This window comes from Cavia porcellus, unplaced genomic scaffold (assembly GCF_034190915.1).
Source record: "Cavia porcellus strain 051 isolate PalLab524CR breed Dunkin Hartley unplaced genomic scaffold, mCavPor4.1 scaffold_28, whole genome shotgun sequence".
Lineage (NCBI taxonomy): Eukaryota > Metazoa > Chordata > Mammalia > Rodentia > Caviidae > Cavia > Cavia porcellus.
The window spans coordinates 18,085,723-18,107,680 of record NW_026947511.1 but is presented as its reverse complement, the minus strand read 5'-3'; the positions used below and the strand labels follow the sequence as shown (position 1 = coordinate 18,107,680).

Here is a 21,958-nt window from a genome sequence, read left to right as displayed (position 1 = left end):
CAAGTTCAAGACCAGCCTGGGCTACAAAGTGAGCTCAAGGCCAGCCTGAACTGCATAATGAGACACTGTCTCAAAAAAAAATCATAAAGAAGTCAGAAATGAAAATATCTGTGAGTGACCAATTTACAAGGATACAACGATACTTTAGAACCAGGAACTTAAAACAATTCCCTATACTGAATATGTGAAATTAAAAAATGTCACTTTTAGTTAGTATTCTCATTATCAGGCACTCTACACTAGGTGGCGTCCTGGGTTAGGACTGAAGCAGACACAGTACGAAGTTGCTGTGGATTCTAAGAAAAACAAAATAAAAAAAAAAGGGATGAGGTTGTTCTAAGTGAAAACTGAAATGCTTTTTGATGGAAGGGGTGCAGAGTGAAGAAATAGGAACACTTTCACACAAAGGATACTAAGTAATGTTGGTAAGATGAAGGTGAAGAAATTTTATTGTCCAAAACGAGAGGGAATCTGCATCATGAAAGCTTATGAGAAACACATAAGTAAACAAAAATAAAAGCTTAGAGCCAGGTATAATGATGCATTTCTAAGCTTGCCTTCTCAAATCCATTTTGAGATTGAACTGCCTTTTTGTTGTTCAGATATATCAAAGATAACACCATCGTGTTATCTAAACACCTGTAATTTTTAACTTTATATTTTTTCACTGATTTAATGATGGAAATTATTACTAGCCTTTCACATTTAGCATGATTGTTGGCAACTTGTAATTCCTTTTCTTTTTTTTTATTGATACTAGGGATTGAACTCATGACCATGTACTTGCAAGGGAGGCACTTATGCCGCTGAGCTAAATCCCCAGCCCTCAACTTGCAATTTCTTTATGAAACTGGGGGGTTCTGGGAGTTGAACCAAGGGTTTTGCCCATGGTAGGCAAGCACTCTACCACTAGCCCACCCAATTTATTCAACTCGTAAAAATATACAGCCTTTTCTCAAGAAAAGTTGATACTCAGCCATTATTCATTGCAAATATTCATACTGCATAATCATTCACAATTATAGGTTGAGAAGGGATTTAGATTGGCATTGTCCTTTACTTGGATTCACGATGGTTAATGTGAAAAAAAAAAAACTTTTTAAAAATCACTTTCTGTGAAGCCTCACCACATTGCTATCAGATATGAAAATGGCACATATACAAACTGTCAAAATCAATGAAGCCATGTTAGTACTTTAATAAAATGACATTACTCAGGACTTAAATGACTTGGCCCTTGGCCTGGTAATTCCTAGGCTTGCAAATTTCATGGAGCATTTAAACAGTATGCATCAATATATGGCTGTCGATTCATTTTGCTAAAAAAAAGATATTTAAGGCAAATGTAATATCAGTGTTCCACTGAATAAAGAATATTTTAATACAAGCTAGAAACATTTTTAAAAATTAAATTCAGGTCAGCTGTGGTGGGGCATGCCTGTATCCCAGCATTAGAGGCTGAGGTGAGATTGCCTACAAGTTCAAGGCTAGGCTAGGCTACATGGTGAGTTCAAGGTCAGTTTGAAATGCATAGTGAGACCTTGTCTCAAAAAAAATAAAATAAACAATAAATAAAAAATTAAGGACTGGGGATGTAGCACTGTTGCTTACCTACCATGCTAAAGCCCTAGATTCAATCCCTAGCACCACACACACACACACACACACATACACACACACACAATCAAATTGATAGCCATTAGCCTACTCCACCATGGATAGTAGAAAATTTTAATCTTGTCCTAGAATTTGGGGACAAATGCTTAAAATGCCATTGAGTTCAGATGCTTCAGTTTAAAAAGCTACGAAGGGGGGGGGGGTTGTAAAAAACAAAGCAAACAAAATAAAACAAAAACCCCAAAAATCAAGCACAGCTTTTGGCAGCCAGTACAATAATACACCCTCATAGATACTCAAGCATTATACATGTTGCTAAGCAGGAACCTTAGTCAATGTTTATCTTCAAACAAACCAGATACTTCCATAATGAATTTAAAATAATTTTATCTACTTTATAGTAAAAAACACTGGATATACATAATATAGGTGCCATAGTTTATAAAGTATAATTATCCCAAATCAAATTACAATTATGTAACTTATACCATAGATTATATAATCTAATCTGTCAGTTTCTAATTCTCCAACATGCTTCATACTTAATTACATGGCCTATAGATGGCTAATCAATGTGTTGCTCCATGTACAGAACAAGCTTGTCTACATCAGAAACTTCTTATCCTAGCATAAAATTTTGCTGCAGATATCATTGGGAACATAAATGATGCACAGAAAAAATGCTGGAGCCCCATTTGTCTAACAATCAAATAAAAGGCAATTTGAAGCTTTAAGGTATTTAACTAGAACAATAATTGCAGTTCTATTTTTGTGGTCCTGCAGATTGAACCCAGAGTCTTTGCATTAAGTTACAGTTCTAGCCCTAGTTTAGAAGTATTGATTTTGAGGCAGCGTCTGCCTAAATTGCTAAATTGCCCTAGCTGACCTCAAACTTGCTATTCTGTATCATCCCTCTAAAGTGCCGGGGCCTTATAGGTATGTGACATGGCCCCCTGCTTACACACAATGTTTGTGTAAAAGATCTCATATTAACCATACTTATTAAATTTTGGTAATGTAAATGTTTTAATATCATAGAGCAAATTGGTTCAAAAGCATATGATAAGATTTTAACATGACCCTGAAAATGCAATTACCTAATCATTTTTAACTATCGAGATCTCTATTCCATTGTAGTGATCACTTCCAAATTCCCCCACTCAAAGCCTCATACAAAGCTATACCTTTGAAAAAATAGTTTGAGAACAGATGCTAGGTGTCCCCTTCCCACTAATCAATATAATTTTAAATTAAAAATAAAGTGTAACAATATAATTTTAAATTAAAGATAGTTTATTGTATACTGTAATGCTTCAGAAATTTTGGAGGTTTACAGATTTTTCTTTAAAACAACCTTTAAATTTAAAATGATGATGGTCTCTGAGGCTGATCATTCATAATTACTTAAAAAACTGGGGGCTGGCAGTGAAAAATTCTAACCTAAGTGAAGAAGATTGTAGGGTTTTTTTGGTACCGGGGATCGAACTCATGATCTTGTACTGAAGATATTCTTTAAAAACACACCTAGAGCAGTCTCACAGGTTACTTAAAACAAGTGTGCATAATTTTAGCAGCAACCACTACCTATTTAATACATTAAACAATGTATTTTAAATATATCTGTGATTGGGGCCTCAGTGGTAAACAGCTTGCCTGGCATATCTGAAGCTTGCATTGCATGAACAAACAGCACAGAACAGATGTAGGGATATTGCAGTCTGTTTTGATTCTTATGACACCCATGGTTGGAATTTTGTGATCAACTACTACTGAGAATGCAAGTGTACTAAAGGAAATGTTTACTTGTTCTATCAATGTCAAATTACCTGATTGCCCAAATTATCTATGCTGTCATGACTTTTCCTTCTCATCTATAAAACTCTAACACCTATTATTTCTGTCTTCTTTTACTGTATCTAATCATTTTTAGTTTTCAGTTTTCTTTTTTAGAATCAGTAATGAATCCATTGCTTCTGCTGAGTCTTTGCAGAGCATTACAGATGCAATTGTCTTCAAATTTTTCCTTTTAAGAAAATGTATTAAGTCACTTAAAATATCTAATTCTTTTAAATTTCTAAAATAATTTCACTATTATATGTCATGTGTTTGATTATCCAATGTGGAAAATAAAATTTTTTCTCACGCCCGTGAGCATACTTTGTGACTACTATTTCTGTCATGGATGTGTGGCCTTGTGATCAAAGGACTGATCATGTGTTTGGTCTCCTTCCATATCCTTAGTTTGGAGGGCTGACCACTCCTTGGGCCAGCATCCTGGAAATTACATTTAAAGACACTTTTCATGGTCACTTTAAATCTATCATCATCAAGATCTAAATTTCTACTTTTGGTTCCTTAATGGACCAATTTAATATTCATGAAGATGAACACAAGGAAGTTGCTGCCCCTTTATTACTAACCTGGATGATTTATAATTGAAAAAATATTCACAGTCCATTCTAATTGAAAATTTTGAAGACACAGAAACCACATTTTCTTATTGTCATTACCAATGCAAGAAGAAAATCATGGTCATAACAGGGTTTTCCTAGACTGTATTAAGAAATTAATGCAACTTAATCATATCCTATTTATCTTGTAGGTTAAGAAATATGAAAAGGGAGTAATTTTCTTTCAAACAAGTAGGATCTGCATATATAAGACTTTGAAAATAATTTAATGTTAACTTCAAGATACAACTATATTCTAACACCATATCTTAAATGTGAAGAAACGGATCCTGACAAGACTAAAAGAACCCACAAGCCATGAAATTGGTTTTTTCCTTTTTTTTTCTGTTTAAACAAATGTGCACCACGATGTTTCAACAAGTAAGGCAAATGCCATGAACATGAAAGCTGAAATTTGCAATATACCACATCTAGAATCCAGGAGGGGTGAATCAGACAGAAGTGGTAGCCATTCTGATTAAACAATCACATAACATCACAATGAGTTGACTTTTAGCATCGAAACTGTCCAATTAAGTTTCCTTTTTCTTGATGATCAGAGGTCCCACGTTGTCTCCAGTCTCCTCATTGTGTTTTGTGTGAGATCCATCACAGAATGGGAACTAGGAAGAAAGAGAAGTGAAATGTTTAATGCTCAAAGCAATATTATGCTTGGTGAAGTGGGGAGTGATACTAACTTACATGTATCGTAACTTAAAATGATTTTTCCTGGCTGCTTTATATAGGCATATATAAAGTTCATAGGAGGGCTGGGGATTTAGCTCAGTGGCATAAATGCCTGTCTGGCAAGTGTGAGGTCGTGAATTTGATCCCTGGTACCAAAACCAAAACAAAACAAAATAAAGTACATAGGCTAAGAGGAAGAAATCCTGTGAGGATAATATATAGATCATTAGTTCAACTTTATTATTGTATTTGATGATGGATATTTCCAAGCCTGTGTACTAACCCGTTTTATACAGAATTAGGTCTGTTGTTTATTCTGTTAAGGTTTTTCTGTGTGTTGGGGATTAAACCCAGAGCTTTATGTCCCTGAGCTTTTATTTATCCACAACTCTATTTATAAGATTTTTAAATTCACTCATTTAAAAATATTTGTGTATGATTCCTTTGTTATCAGCCTTGTAGCAAACTGTTCTCCACATTATTATCATTTTGTTTATTTTTAGTATGTTTAATTTTTTTACTTTCATATGATTATACCAATATTTCCCTTTTAAACATGGTTCATTAAGATTTTTTTTTTTGGTACTGGGGTTTGAACTCATGATCTCATGCTTATCAGCAAATACTTGAGCTGCTGAGCTAAATCCCCAGCCTCTCATTGAGAATTTTTGCTTTAGAAATGTGATTAATATAAGTTTCCAACTTTCGTTCCTTTTCATAATTTAACATTTTATGAGTAAGTGCCATTTTGGTGTCCAGCGGAGGGAAGAAAGGAACAAAACTAAATTTCTCAGTGTTTTCCAGTGTGTTTCAAAGATGAAATCCTGCAAGATATTCTGCTTCAGTTTAATTGGTTAGAAAACATACGTTTTAAAAGAAGTCATACTGTAAAAAACACTAGTTTAACCCATAATTTTTCAAGTTGTCTATAGACACTTTTAACTTTGATGTTTACTACCATACCATTCTGTAGAGCATACTTTGAGAGACTCTATTCTAAAATCCTTCCTATTGCATCACTATTATATATTATAGCCTGTGACAGTTTGAAAACTGTCATGCCTTTATTCAAAATTCTATCAAAATAAATTCATTATGCAAGTGCTTATTTGTAGTGCTTATTTACACTGATCAGCCTACCACAGTGAGATAACTGTTTAAAATGGGCTAGTTTTCATTCATTATCTTTTGCTAACGTTACTGAATTTTACTTATTCTTCTAGACAAGCTTTGAGAATTTTTTTTGGCACATCTTATTTCTCTTGTAGTTTTTATTTTCATGTCTCAGGGATATTCTGCTAAGATCATTTTTGTTATTTTATATTTCTTATGGTTTCATATCTGAATATTCACATTCTCTATATATCCTTGCATTCTGGAAATATATTCTCATTATTATTCAACTAAAAGTACAAGAATTCTATAATGTTTCAGATGATGCTTTGTATTTTACATTTAGGGATTCCAATTATTAGTGAATGCTTCATTTCTTTCCTTCTGTACTTATACATTTTATTTCTATGCCAGCAGAGTATCTTGGTACTATTCTTGATGTTTTCAGTGCACCTACATATGCAGTTTCAGTTTGATACAAGGTACACTGCAGCATTGAAAGAACTTACTTAGAGGAATAAAGTGATGGAATATTGTACTTTGCGGTAATAATCACCTCAATAAAGTGAAAAACAGGGCTGGCAATTTAGCTCAGTAGCATAAGCGCCTGGCTGGCAAGTGTGAGGTCATGAGTTTGATTCCCAGCCCCCCTCAAAGTGAAGAACAATAATTTCAGATACCTCAATTTTGATAATCTATATATCATCTAAAACTATGATATTCAGAACCCTCTATCCTGAGGTTAAAATAATATTTAGCTCACATTAAATCTTAATTCTTCTATCTGTACATAATTCTAAAAGGCATTAAAGTAATTAAAAATTATAGAATATCTCAAAGTATCAACATGTATTTCTAGATATAAATCTAGCAGCAGATGGAAGTGTGAATGTTATGTACAGAAGCTTATACTTTTTCTTTTTTTAATAAGATACAGATGAGCAAAGAGGTCATAAAAACAGACTGAAATGTATCCCACAGCAAAGGACAGCATTTCAAAGTACAGCATGTTTCAAAAACATGATTTCATAGTGAGAAAAAAGTTTACATTGTAAATAACTTTATTTCTATAAAATCACACAGACATTCAAAGCATTGCACTCTAGAGTTTTACCCATGCAGGTTACAAAATGCATTTCTGAAAAATGTAACATTCCTTTGTAGTAATGCATCTCAAACTCGGGCACTCTACCACTGAGCCATATCCCTGCCCTTTTAATTTTCAGTATAGGGTCTACTTAAGTTGTCCAGGGTGGTCTTAAACTAGAGATCTTCCTGTCTTAACCTTCCAAGGAGCCATGATTACAGATGTTCTCCCCTGTGGCTAGTTGAAAAATGAAAAAAACCTACTGAAATGGCACACTTAGTTTTTATCTTTTTATTTCTAGAAAACCTAATATACTTTTGCACATTATTTTCCTAGACAAATACAGTAGAATCAAGACAGGAGAGAAATCTAGTTTTTTAAATATTAAGGTGAAATGTCTAAAATTATACTTCAGTTATCCACTTCTGCCTAAAGACTGAAATCAGCCTTCATTTTGGGGGTTGGGGGTCCTGGGAATTAAACTTGTGGCCTCACATTTGCCAGGCAGGCACTGCATGACTGAGCTAAATCCCTGGCATGCTTCTTCATAGTCTTAAAAACAAAAAATACTTCTCTGAAAATTAGTGAGTAGTAATCATGGCTATTAATTATGATACATTAAAGTATATAAACCATTAATATTTTAAATATAAACTAAACACTAAAAAGTATTTGGGCGTTAACACAGGTTCTTTTTGTGAGGGTACTGGGGATGCAATCTTCTAATGGTTATTTTTTTATACCACTTAACCTAAAGATGGCCAACTTTTAGAGACTGAGTACTTAAGCTACAACCCAAAACCCACTGATTTATCATAAAGTGCCAACACTGCAATTCAACCTGAATAATTAGGTTTTAGTTTAGAAAAAAAACCTCATGAATTAACCTTTTGTCTTAAAAGAAAAACAAGTAACATGTATGCCACTGACAAGCCCAGGATTTATGACTCTTAAATCAGAATCTGTATGTGTGTGTAGCACATATGTGGTATGGAGTACTGAACTCAGGACCTTGTGCAAGGTAGGCAAATACTCTTCCACTAGACTACATCCGCAGCCCTAAATCAGAATCTTATCCTAAACTTCATGTGATTATATTCATTTATTACTGATTTCTCATTTTAATAAAAAAATCTAAAAACTTCTTTCAATCGAGCCAAAATGAGCAATTTAAACAAAGCATTAATTTCTTTTTTTCTTATCAAATTCTATCAAATTTATTACAAGACACTAGTATTTATTAACAAATCTTGGAGCAAGTTTTTGAATCAAATTGAGACAGGTTCTTGCAAATCCAGAAAATATCCTTTTATGTCAACCCAACTTGAAAATTAGAAACCTTTGTAACTGGAGACATAGAGGGAGAAAAGAGGTTGACATAAAAATTTAACAGAAAAATATCAGTAAATGGTAACATTTTAGTCTCTTTATAAAAAACACAAAATTTGTTTACTGAATGACTCCTACATCTTAAGTCGCTTGTTTTTAAGGTGATTTAAAATAAATGCTCCTCCTTGAGCTATCTCTTCTTCTACCTAAAACAATTTGAAAAAAATCAACACATGATCTTTCTTCTATGAACTTTGTTTTTTTTCCCCCCGATCTTCGGTAAACTTTATACATGTAATAGTTTGGAGGTTCTGTTCCAAGGAAGTTGCCTGGGGTCATTTTGACTCATTACATAAACTGAGAAACATGGTTGCTTTTGTTGAGAAAAAAAACTAAGGCAATGAAATCCTTGGTACTATCACAGAGAACAATATGACATTTTATAACGGTCTAACATACTTAGTAAAAAATTAGATAATGAATTTAAAGAGCCAGAAAGAGAAAGTTATGATTTTACAAGACCATTCTTATATAGATTTCCAAGGAATCTAATCAAATGTAATTCCTATGAAGAAACAAGAGTCACAATAAACTCATTATTTCTAATAGGACAGAGATTCATTTTCTCTCTTTTCGTATCTACTAAAACAGAAGCAACCCTATAACCACCATCATTCAAATGCAAGGAAAAAATTCTACATGTCCTTTGAGGTAAGTAGGGAGGTGGGAATCTAGCAAGGCTGTATTGCATACTCTTTCTTCTTACATTGAACTTAGTTTATTTTCTTGGTTTTGTGTTTCTGTTTTGGAGACAGAGTGTTACCTCTGCAGTCCAGGCTGACCCTGGAGTTTCAATGCAATCTGCTCATATTCTTAACAGGTTTTGGGGTTGTCTTGTTTTTTTGACACAAGGCCTCACCGTGTAGTTCAGGCTATCTTGAGTTCAATGTGTAGCCCAGGCTGGCCTCAAACTCATGGTCATCCTCTTGCCTCAGTCTCCCAAGTGCTAGGATTATAGGCATGTGATACCACACCTGGGATATTTTCTTATATTGAAAGTAAGATTATTTCTTCCAATTTAAAGCTGAAGCTCATCAATATGTTTATTTTCACTTCCTTCCACCTTCTTTCTAGACACCACTGTCTCAAATACCTTTTTTTGGAAGTCACTTTAATCATTTCCTTTCTATTAGATTTTTTTCACTGTTAATTTAAATATGGATAGCTCTGTGGTGATACAGTTTCTGAAACATAAGAGGGTGTACCAAGCCTGGGACAGAAGGAATGGGGTATATTAACAAGTGCAAATTATACAATTATACTCTGATTCATTAGGTAGGGGTGTTTGTACCTCAATGCAGGACTGATACACATCTACTTAGAGGCTGAGACAGGAATTCTCCAAATTTGAGGTCAGTTTGGACAACTTAGTGAAACTGTCTCAAAAATTCGAAAAAAGGTCCAGAAATGCAGCCAGGATACAGTGCTAGTGTATCATGTGCAAGGCCCTAGGTTCAATCTGAAGAGCCATAAACAAAATAAAACAACAAAACAAAACAAAAAAGAGGATGTGGAAGGGAACAAAGTTCTGTTACATGTAATTTTTCTTGCTTGGTAAAAAAGTATTTAGATTTTGTTAGAAATAGGTACATCTGGTTTGAATGAGCTGAAAGTCACTGAACACTACCCCAACAGATCATTTAGCCAAAAATATTAATTATATGTCTTTTGTGAACTGCTAAGTAAAAGTGTGACTTGGCACTTTGTGATAACCTCAGGGATGTGGGGAGTTTCCAAAGGTATCTGAAGAATAAAAACACTCATTCACTTGAATAATATTCCAAGTCAATCTTTAACAGGTCCATGCAGGCATAACAAGTGCCCAAGATTCTGTGAAAATTTGGAACTGCTAAATCCTAGATGCAAAGATGATCATTAAATGGCATAAAGACCTTCCAACTCCCTGTTCCTCAAAAGACACTGAGAAAAATGAAAATAAAATAACTGGTCTGATTCTGACATTCCTTCTACTTAAAGTCTACTTGTAGAAATGGCCATCCCTCGTCTAACCATCTGGACATTCTAAACTGTAAAATTAAAGGACAATCTTGGAATGTTTTGTTGAATTTTAACATCTAATAAATATTTAAACAACTAAAACTGTGTCCATTTGTGATTCTTCCTGCAATACTTGAGATCTTAGTTTAACAAAGTTCATATTTACTTATTGGACACTTTACTTCCTGGGAAGCCTAACCAAAGGAAACATTCTTTGCTGGCTCTCAAAGTCATGCCTTACAGTTCACTGAAGTGGCAACCTTGTTGTTTTCTTTCCACTCACTGTACTTAACTGAAATTTCTGCATTTCTTTATTAGTAATTAATATTATAATCTGCTTGGGCGCATCTTTAATTCCAATTCGTGTTGAAATGACATCAAAAGATCAACTGCCTACTTGCTTCATCCAACAGTCTACCTGGTTGTTTTTGTACAGGCCAACGTTTAGTATCCAATCTCTGAAAATTTTTTTATCACTTTGAACCCACAAGATTTTTGGCTTCATTCTAACCTCTGGCCCATTCCATGGCTATGACTCTTTCTCAAATGTGGAAAACTCTCTCAGATTTCATACTGAGCTCTTAATTTTTATCGTATCACAGATCAGTTGCATTCCTATACTTGACTCATCAGTTCTACTGATCTCTATCTGCAACCCTGAGGCCTCAGCTTTACTCCCACATTTTGGCTCATCTGCTGTACACCTCTGTTCAACTGTCACCTCAAATCCACTCTTTGGAATTGTGATCACTGCCCTGAGAAATGGGCTTTCATTCTGAATCCCTTTTTACTGTTAATAGCGTAATCCTTTTCTTATCCATATGCTTGGATCCTTCAGTATTTCTGCCTTAATTTCGGTTGGTTCTTCCTCAAAATTTTTCATGTTTTTTTCCTTCTATTTTCAGAGCTGGCACCCTGGTATATGATCATAATTGTGTGCCTGATATTCTCCACAGTCCCTCTGCTTCATGTCTGGAAGTACAAATTCTCATTTGTGCTCAAGCTTTTCTTCAATTTAGACACATTCTTGGAGAAAGAGGACCTGATGCAAGGAGCAGACTAAAGTCTTCATCTGTTTTCTTCATACAAATTTTCTTGTTTCTGAAAAAGGATCCTTAATGTATCTTATTCAGATGCCATCAATCTTTTCAGGGGCAAACTTGACTCTCAAATATTATTACTAAACCTTCTTAGAAAACTCTAGTCCATGGTATAAACCCTTCCTTTTATCTAAAACACTTGTACTAAGTATACATCTAACACATCTATTACTATTTAACTTTTCTCCTACAGTATATATACATGGTGGTAACTTGGTTCACAAAACTTAATTTGTTTTACAGTTTTTGAAAAGATGGCCATAATTGTGCTTGTCACCGGATGCAGAGCTTGCAAAGAAAAATAAAATTCTGTCAAATGCTTCTGTTTGTGAACCAAATTTTCTACAACAAAAGCTATATAAAATAGAGAACTATTTGATACTCTGGCACAAATTCTACACTTTCTAGATACATTATTTCATTTTAGTGAGCAACAAGAGACTATAGCTTACCATAAGGACATTTAAAAAAGAAAAGTTTAGTGTATGGAATGTTATTAAGAAATTATTTTCTAGTGATTTCATGAGTACTTCTACTAACAATTTCAAATCCAAATGAACAATGGTTTTCTTTAGGTACAATTTGTTGTAACAGCCCTACAATTGTGGTTTGTATTCCATACACTCAGTAAGCAGTTTTTAGACATAATCTAAGTTTTATATATAGGGAGAAATGGTTTAGTGAAATACAATTTTTAATATCTAGTCCATAGCTTCTTTCATATATATAATACGGAGTCATGAAAATGGATCTCCACTGTAGGAAGAAGTCTCCAGTATACTGTTTTCAGAAATGAATTTTTTTTCAGAGGCCTCAGGCATGCTGGGCAAGCTTTTTATCACTTAGCTAAATGGTAATCCAGATATAATACTTCATTGTTTTATTTTTTAAAGCATTTTAGTATCATTCTTGTGAAATCCATTTTACCTGAATGTTTTTAGTGGCTGTACACACCGTCTTTACAAAACATTTCTCAATACATCAGTCACTCTGAACTCAGTATATAAATTCTTTCAAGCTGACCCTGGGGGGAGGATTCTGACATCTTACTTAGTTCACTGCCCTACTTCATGTCTAAACGTATCATAGGTGATACAGCCACAAGAAAGTTTATAAAATATAATACTTATAAAAGAAAGTAAGATTTTTAAGGACCTTAAGTTAGTTATTTAAGTATAGGAGCTGCAGCTGAAAGGGAGCTTAGGATATCTGCCAATAAGAATAATTATTACAGAGTTTCTTTTGAAATTTCTAAAAATTGTCCTAGAATGGACTTTGAAAAAAAAAGACTTGACATCTTTGTTTTTCTTTGTGTTCAGATATTCCTATAACCTGGGACAGTAGGACAGCAGAAGCTAGAATCCACTTGAGGAAATCCTAAGAGTACATTAGACACTTTTTTATCTCCTTTGGACAAGAATATGGTTAAATTTACCTGAACTCCACGGAGGGTATGATGTAATTTTACTGCATAGTGGTTTCAGTAAATATATTTAACAGAATTAGAAAAAAATAAAGAGGGATAACAACAACATTTGAAAATAAAGTTGGATAAAATGGTATAAAAAAGAAATGTTACATTAAAAATGGCGTGTGTGAAACATTTGTTTTCCTCACCTTTTTAGACCTCCAACAACGGCAGTACACAGCTTTGTCTCCCAGATCCTCCATGTCAAAAGCATGTACTACTTTGGGGTTGTCTTTCTGGATGTGAAGGTTTATGATAGACTTATTGCGATGATCTTTAACATAGAATTTTTTGTAAGCTAGATATCCAATTACAGCTGTTCCTGCAGCAAGGGTCACTGCTGCAATCCATTCAACTACAGCAGGGAAGGAAAAGAAGTGCAATTATGGAAACCAAAACATACACTAATCATCTAACACAAATGTACACAAAAATCCGATTTTTGAATTTCAAACAGCCTAACAATCAAAGATTTTCAAAGTTAACAAAATGACCAGAGCACACTGGAGTAATGATAGGTCTTTGGTAAGACTTTCTCCAGCTCTTAGAGCATTTGTGTATTTTCTATTGAGGGATGACAGCTAAATTAAGCTAGAGAAGGGAAACAAAGGTTATTTTCTCTAACAGAAGGAAAAGCAAGGCTATTTAAGTCTTTTTAAAATGTTCATAGTTTCAAAATAACAAGTCAAGGGGCTGGAGATTTAGCTCAGCGGCATAAGCACCTGCCTTGCAAGCAGGCAGTCGTGAGTTCGACCCCTGGTACAGATAAAAAGGAAAAAGACAAAAAAAAAAAAAAAAAAAAAAGTCAGCCAGCAAGTATTGGTTAAAAAAAAAAGCAAAACCACTGAAAAACAAAAATCTGTGTCATAAATGAGAAAAAAAAAATCAGGTGATTATGTTAACAAAATAGTATCAAAGTTCATTTAAGTAGTAAGCTCTTTTGGTGACTTTACAGTGTTTTAGATTATCAGAAGTCTGGCAACAACTGCATAAAGCACAACTAAAAACAGTATCTAAAGGGGGAGACAAAAGGGGGACACATAAAACAAAATAACTCTTCCCACTTTTTTTTGTTGTTGTATTACTGGGGACAAAACTACCCAATGCGAAACATTCAAATGATAAACACTGCAGGAGTCTGGATTTAAAAATCATTCAAAAGTGTTTTTTAAAATTTCAGAATGCCAGTTAAAACAAATAAAAAAATATTAATTTTATATAAAACACGATTAATGCATATACAGTCAACATTCTCACTTAATTCTAAATTTCCATTATAAGTGAATGATGTCATTCCCTACAAATCCCACTTTAAATTTAGTATTATTCTACTTTCTCATAATAATCATAAAGCTTGTCGGATTAACAGGCCATTTGTTTATTCTTTTGGTGTAGCTTGTAAAGGAAGCTTTAGAAACCCAAGTGCTTAACAACTACCCCAGGTCCAGGCAATGATGGAGAGAAGGAAATTCTGCATAATCTGCTTAGCCTCAGCCTCAGAAGAGAGTTGTCTAGTCCCAGCATGGAGCGGGCTGCAGGAAGAAGTTGAACAGGGGTCAGGACAAACATACTGGACTAATGCCCAGCACTTCCTAAACCAGATCTTCACAGCGTTTGAAGTAAGTTCCCAGACTATCAAGTAAAGCCCTAGAGACATAAGTACAAAAAACACATTCCAAGACCAAATAAAAATTCATAATGAACAATTACCCGTATGGCTTACTGGCACTCTTCAGTAAAATTTCTTCTTTTACTAATGTGATCAATCACCATACCAAATACTATCTTACATAAAATTGGAGCTCAATTAAAAAAAACTCTAATATAGAAAGGAATCATTACTCTCAAACTTACTTACTTTTATCTTGGTCTTCTAGTTTATTTAATAATTTAATTTTTATCAACTGTTCCTAGTTAGCATGTTGTATGAGTTTTATTTTCAACTACAGTATTTTTGTTTGTAATTTAGATTGTTTTCCTTCCCTCATATTTCCATTTATCTTTGCTATACCTGCTAAAATAAAAATGTTAACAATTGATCTTTCCAGGTAATTCATCACTGGGACAATCCGTCACTTGACAGGAGCTTCAAATCTTTAACCTGATCACAATTTTTTTTGAACAGTGTTTCTCTGTGCAGTATGGCCTGGACTTCACCTTGCTATGTAGTCTTTCTGTTTTCAAACCTGTGACCCTCCTGCCTCAACTTCCAGAGTGCTGGGATTACAGGGGCACACCACTACAACCCCTCAAGGATTTTTAAATTAATTTATTTATTGTTTGAGACAGGGTCTTGCTACGTAGTACAGGCTGGCCTTCAACAGTGATCCTTCTGCCTCAGCCTATTAAGTGCTGGGAATATGGGAAGCCCAGCTGGACGTTTTTAAAATACACATTTGTACAAATTTCTCTTGAATTTTAAGGCAGATTAGTTGCACTGCCTTGTGGTAAGCAGGCTGCAACTGTAATCACTGCAATGCTGTGATTTTCAGTTTGATTTGTGATATTCTTTTTAGATACATTATTTGCCATGGGACTGTTGAGAAAATATTGCCTATGTAAGAAGCTATAGCAATTTATTTCTTAGCTAACAGCTGCTTTAAAACAAACTACAACATTGCTTTGCAAAGTACATGCCCAACAATGTTTGCTGAATGTTGTCTTTAGTAAAAACTGAACAGTCAATATCCCAAAAGGCCAATAAAACAACTCCTTAACTACTGTTGATTTTAGTTATAGACTAAAGTTATAGACTAAAGTTTTTAAAGTTATAGTACTTTGACTCATTTTATATATATATATATATATATGAAAAATCTTATAGGAATTTCCAGGTGATACACATAATAGATTCAAAAAAACTTTCTTAATTGTTAAAACGTTCTATTTTCCTTTCTGATATTACCAACTGAATGCTTATGGTGACTTAAAACATAACAACAACAAAACCTTACTTCATCTGGATTCCCCCCAAACCCTCCACATTTTTAAAAAGTTTTTTATTTTTTTGGTCTTTTTGAGACAGGATATCACTACGCAGTTCAGGGTGGCCTTGGGCTCACTTTGTAGCCCAGGCTAGTCTCCAAACAATTCTCCTGTCTCAGCATCCCAAGTACTGGGATTACAGGAGTGAGTCACCATGCCTGGCTTTCCCCTTGAGACAGTGAAAAAAATTACAGAACTGACTCAGAAAAGAAGCACCACCGTAAAGAAGCACCACCACAGGAATCATTTAGAGACAAGGAGTTGAATCTAGATATCACCCAAGAGTAGCTGACCCCCAGGGACTGAAAACATATACAAAGAGATCCTAAAGTAAATGTCATAATACCATTATTTGTGCTAAAAATTAACTTTGTTTCTTCCGATGAGTATTTTAGAATCACAGACCTAGATAAGGACCTAAGAAAAGAATTCATTTTTTTCTTCTTCTCAAATTCTAATTCTCCATTCTCATTATGGACAAATTTAACAGTTCCCAGAAGTAAGAAAAATGTTGCTATTTTATCATTTCATTACTGTGACCTGAATCAGTCTTTTTCTGGCAAAAAGCTACAGATGCCACTGACAACTCTAGAGAAAAGAAAGAAAAAGGAACTATAGAGATTGGCAAAATGATGGCAATCAAAAATCAACAATTAGGATACAGAAAGAATTAAAAATCCCAGCAAGTAAACAAAATACACAACCCAAGAAACATTCAATCGTAAGTAGCTACACAGTTATAAACAGTCATTCTTAGAAGCAAAAACAAATTTTACTAAGATTCTTTTTGTTTTTGTTTTTTATATGGGCAACTTTCTGGTATGGGATCAGAACTGGGACGCCTCAAAATCTGGAGCATTATTTCTGCCTCATTTTTTCTTTTCTATCGACATTTCTCATAATAATTTTTCCTTTAATTAGATCAAACTCCACTCCATCTAAGAACGGTAACATTTCTAAGTGAATGCCCTCTTTTTTACTCTTCCTTTGACCTGCTATTGTATAACTTAAGTTTTTTTCTCTTAAAATTGTTCAGAGATACAGAAAACTTGGGACTTGGTCCCAAACCCATACCCTCTTATTTATAAACCAGTCCTCAAATTTTCTTTATTCTGAGGATTACTTTGCTTTAATTTAGATATCTTTTTTCTTTTCTTTTAACTCCTTTACTGTACGCTGCCTTCTCTTACCATGAACTGCCACAAAATTGGGATGTGTCTCTGAAAAGCTGGGATAGGAGCTGTGTGGACACCCCTGCCTCTGGGGAGGCGGGTTGTACTGACTATGCCTGGTAACATCTTTCTCAAGGTCTGGCATACACCTAGCATTACATGTTAGCTGAACAGAAAGAAATAATGGATGACTAATTTGCCCTTGGAAGCCCATCTGTCCACCTTATCACTGCACTGCTCTTAAACCAACTGATTTTTTTTGCCCCCTTCATAATTTGTTAAAAATAAACACACAAAATTCTTTAAATACAGACCATTTCTCTCACACACACAGGAAGCATGAAAATGAACCCTGACTTACCCTCACCTAGTTCCAATCTTCTTTTATCTATAACTTTGAATCCCACCCTAACTACTGTTTATAACCTATAGGAGATACTGCTTTTTTTCTATGATCTGTATATTCCTTCTCAGAAAATAGTCTTGTACGTAGTTACTTTTGATGATCAGCGAATTTACTGAATTAATGTTGAGGTTAAATGAACCGGAAAATTATTCCTTAGTTTCAATAAAATGCACAAGCATATAAAAGTCAGAATAAGAATTTGTGAGATGCAGTTTGGGTTACATGCATTGTAATGATCAGAGTTTTGTATGGATAACAAAACACAACGTATACAGATAAATTCCTATTTAACTTTTAGGTAAAATAGCTATGTAACTTGCAAGTAAAACTTGTGGAAAACATGATTTGAGGGAAAGGAAGGTTAAGAAGGCAGGTTGTGGAAGCCTTTTTCAAGTATGTCCTTAAGGCACATTCTTGTAATCAGGAGGCTGATGAAGCAAGGCTACTTGAACTCAAGTTTGAGATCAGCCCAGCTTCCATAACATAGGTAGTAAGAGCACCCATCTTCCCAACTAAAAAAACAAAAACAAAAAAAAGAATAACCACAACCAATAAAGATGAGAAGAAAAAACAAAACAAAACAAAAGGTCCAGCATGGTGGCACATGTCTGTAACCTCCAGCACTCTGGGAAGCTAAGGTAAGAGGATTTCAAGTTCAATCCCAGCCTAGGGAATTTTCCAATTTAGGAGACCCTGTCTCTCTCGAAAAATAAAACAACAAAACAAATACACACTGCAAAGATCTTGAATTCAATCCCTAGAGTCAACTTAAAAAAGGAAATCTTTTTTAAAGATGAGCGTAAATTATAAGTGACTTTTAGGCTGAAGAGACGAGAACCTGTTTGAGGGGCTTAAAGACAAAAGCAACAAGTATCAGCAAGGCAAGAGTTAAAGGAAGCAGAAGAAAATGGTATCCGGAGGCTATGGCGGGAAAATGGCCTGAGAGTTCAATGTCTTGCAAACAGCAAAGAGGTTAAGGATGGGAATAGACTCCCACAGTAGGCATTAAGGAGCACAGTGAAATCAGAGGTCACCTACAGAGACCTGAAGAAGAGTCACAAGAGACTGGGAAAGTGGGCACTGAAGACCACCTTGGGGTGGAAACTGCAGTGAACGAATCCTCTCTTCAACCAAACCAGGATCCAGAGCTCCCAAAGGGATACAGACCTTTGATAGGATTTCAGTATTAATCACTCATTCTCATTGCCTTTCCTGATCCCTAGTGCTGGCCTGATCTCTCTTTTTACTGATAAGTCAACCATTAGTTTTTCCTGTTACAAGAATTATGCATGTACACAGTTTTTACTTTCCCTTGAACACAGTTCTTAATATCGTCACCTTCCATTTTAGGCAGTTTATAATCATGAATTTATTTAACTGAGCAGACACGCGAACATCTTCCCCTTAATTAAAAGATTTAAATTGGGTCCGGGGATTTAGCTCAGCGGCATAAGTGCCTGCCTGGCAAGCTCGGGGTCATGAGTTCGATCTCTGGTACCACAAAAAAAAAAAAAAAAAAAAAAAAAAATCTAAATTGATTTTCAACTTGTGGTATTAAAAGGTTTAAAAATAGGATTAAAAATTAAGAGTAGAATCAAACTTTTGATTCTTTTGAAAACTAAATGTCTTATATTCCTTCAACTAAATGACATTAAAAAACAAACTTATTCTAAGAACTAAACATTAAAAATAGTTACTACACACAAAAAAGTTGAGCACTTTTAGTTAATAACATGCTTCACAGATATGCTCCCCATGGAAAATGGTAAACTAATGGGAAAGTCATCTTTGAACTCTATTGTGGGATTTAAAAACCAAACCAAAAAACCTCACCTTGATTGCAGGAAAGATTAGCTGGCGAACAGAGGTAAGACTTCCCAAGAGTTCATCTACATCCTACTCTGACAGCATGCAACTTGAGTTCAGTGCCCACTTACACAAAATAATTCCATACTTTAATCAAAAACGTATTGTGAAGTCTTTTGGCACAACTGATACATGTGCAAACAGTCCTATAAAATTTAAAATAGCAGCACAATCCTCATTTAATTTTACTCCATAATCTTAACCCTCAAAGTTTAACCCAAAATCACTCCCTATTTTAAATGCATCTTGTGACTCTATTCAAAAGAGCCCTACGATGAATATTCGTCTAGGTAAATTTTGTAATAATTTTTTGTTATCATTACTAACTTGGAAATGTTATTTTTTTCTCTGTCAAGTACATTTTAACAGAAGCAGAACTCTCCAGTTTATAGAATTTCTCTTAGAATATTAAGGCTCAGATTAACAGAAACTTCTCAGAGAACCTGGCACTACAGATGTTCAGTACTACTTTTACTGAATCAGTGGGGGTTAATTGTAATTAATTTGCGGACAATCTCTTTACCATTAGACAACTATAGTCCTTTAGGCAACTACAGTTACAGGTAACCAAACCCAGGGAAGTGGTGTTTTATAACTAGGCAGAAAGAGCACATATATCTTACAGCTTGTAGATGGTATTATCAATTATAATATCACTAAGAATTGCGAGTAAATTGAAACTCCACACTAAATACATTTTCTAGGTTCTCTTAATTCAACTTTCTGCAAAGTATTGTTTTCTTCCAAACCCTAGCTTCTGACACAAGATAAGACTGAGAAAGCTGAAAGATCAATGAACTTGATTTTTAAAAAATGGTTTTGGATTACTGTCAAAAAACGTCAGATGCTAGAAAGACAACAACAAAAAACTGCGTATAATGAGGACCTCGGATTGTATTGTTTCACCTTAAACAAACAAAGAAAGAAAGATGTGATTAGTCATGCAATATTCAGGGTCGCGAAAACTGACTTTTTGGTTCCACGTTGATTTCAACGTAAGAAAGGAGACTTTTTTCCCCCTTTACTTCATTTTCCATTTTTTCTCCCAGGTCCTACAACTTAAGGACGCAGAAGCATTTTGGGAGTGAAAGAGAAGAACCTCCAGTACAATCATTATTTGGTCCTAGGTTTGGGATGATTGGAGGAAACGTGGACTGTAGAGCTGGACAATCACTATACCCGGTGAAACTCTTCATCCACGCCCTGACTCGCCCCTTTCCCGCTCAGCCCAGGCCCCCAAGCGTCCCCTTCGGCACCTCAAGGTCACCGGACCCAAGGCGCGGCGCAGGACCGCCCTAACAGCCTAGAGGATACTCAGACGTTGCAACCGGTGCGTAGGTCGCAAGCCTCGCGAGCTTCCAGGCCCCCCCTCACCTCGCACGCTGGAATTGGAAGTCAGACCCATGGCGCCGCCGCTCGCAAGGCGTGTGCACAAGCCGCCGAGCACAAATGACCTCGCGCAGACAGCTGGAGTCAAGGTACCAAAAGCGTCCTAAGGGCACAGACTCCGGGTCGCTATTGCGCAGGCGCCGCGGCAGGCTGGAAGCACGTGTGCGATCCACCTCGTGAACTCTGAGCATGCGCGGCGCTGTGGCCCCGGCCTTAAGGAAGTGTAGTTCGGATTTTGACAGCCGCGGGGGGGCGGGGCAGCAGGAAGACTTAGAGGCAGCGATTGAGTTTGCGCAACTCCGAGGGGCGGGGCTCTGGGAACGAGGCGTGCGGGTCAGATTGTCCATCTCTTCCAGGTGTGTGACTCTGCTGGTCGAAGGCTGTTGTCAGTAGGTCTGTTTCCTTAACCGGTTAAGACGGCGCCTAAAATCCTTTTGCTCACTTCTTGTCTAACTCTACGCAGGGACACATTTAGTTTTCTTACGTACCCGACAAGGCACACAGGTATCAACCAGAATGTCATCCCCAAACCTCCGCAGCCCTTGGTGTGCATCGTCCCTTTCTTCTGCCTTTGACCCAGTCACCCACCTTGGAACCTGCGCTGTCGAGGTCCAGAGCGACGGTAGGAGGGAGGAGAGTAGCTCATTCCCTCAAAAACGTGCCTCCCTCCAAAAATAGCTAAAACTATTAGGATTATTTTCTATCTCCCAAGAGCGCTCTCCCTAAATTAGTGTCGGTTACTTTGGTTTTTTGTTTTCTTTTTTGGTAAGCGCAGTTTGGACACAGCGTTTGGGAGGGGCTAACGAAGTGTGTTTCGGAGCCGTGCTTCGCGCAGGGCAAGAGCACAGTGCTGACTGCAGAGCAGGGACGTCTCCCAAGGTCCCTGTCTTTGCTCTGCGCCCACTCCCAGCTCTCCCAGTAACTGGCAGCACCTCACACCTGGAAGCCCGAGGTTCTGCGACTGCTACCCGGGAAGCTCGGAGGCACGCTCAGTAGAGCCAGCCCCTGAGTTGCGGGGACAAAGACCCTCAACCCCGCAGGAGGCCATACCCCCCGGGCCGCGCCGCGCGCCCCGCCGCGGGGGTCCCGTCGGGCGGCTTTCTGGGCATGCTCGGTGCGGCGGCGGCCGCGGTCGCGCAGTCGGAAGCTGGCGGGAGGGCGGGCGGCGCTGACGCGCGGCGGCCGCGCGGACTGGAGGACGGCGGGAGGGGGCGGGGGCGCGGGAGGTGGG

General features: G+C 36.3%; 1 protein-coding gene across 3 annotated transcripts; it reads right to left on the bottom strand.

Annotated features, from left to right (window-relative positions):
- Positions 1 to 426: 426 nt before the first annotated feature.
- Positions 427 to 21,272, bottom strand: Cisd1 (CDGSH iron sulfur domain 1). Of its 3 annotated transcripts, XM_063239520.1 has the most exons (4): positions 20,713 to 21,272; positions 14,347 to 14,441; positions 13,059 to 13,264; positions 427 to 4,690 (listed from the first exon to the last, which is right to left on the bottom strand). In XM_063239520.1, the coding sequence occupies exons 1-4, from the start codon at positions 21,072 to 21,074 to the stop codon at positions 4,601 to 4,603; spliced, it is 753 nt and encodes a 250-aa protein (XP_063095590.1). In that variant the 5' UTR covers positions 21,075 to 21,272; the 3' UTR covers positions 427 to 4,600. The 3 variants fall into 3 exon arrangements, with proteins under 3 accessions (XP_063095590.1, XP_003474037.1, XP_063095591.1); XM_003473989.5 differs by lacking the exon at positions 14,347 to 14,441 and having other exon boundaries at positions 20,713 to 20,902; XM_063239521.1 differs by lacking the exons at positions 13,059 to 13,264; positions 14,347 to 14,441.
- Positions 21,273 to 21,958: the final 686 nt, after the last annotated feature.

Coding starts and splice junctions, on each gene's coding strand:
- Cisd1 (XM_063239520.1), bottom strand. CDS start 21,074: ATGGACAATCTGACCCGCACGCCTCGTTCCCAGAGCCCCGCCCCTCGG. Junction 14,442..20,712: donor TTCCAATTCCAGCGTGCGAG/GTGAGGGGGGGC, acceptor TTCTTCCTGCAG/CCCGCTCCATGCTGGGACTA. Junction 4,691..13,058: donor GTTGTTGGAGGTCTAAAAAG/GTGAGGAAAACA, acceptor CTTTCTTCCTAG/TTCCCATTCTGTGATGGATC.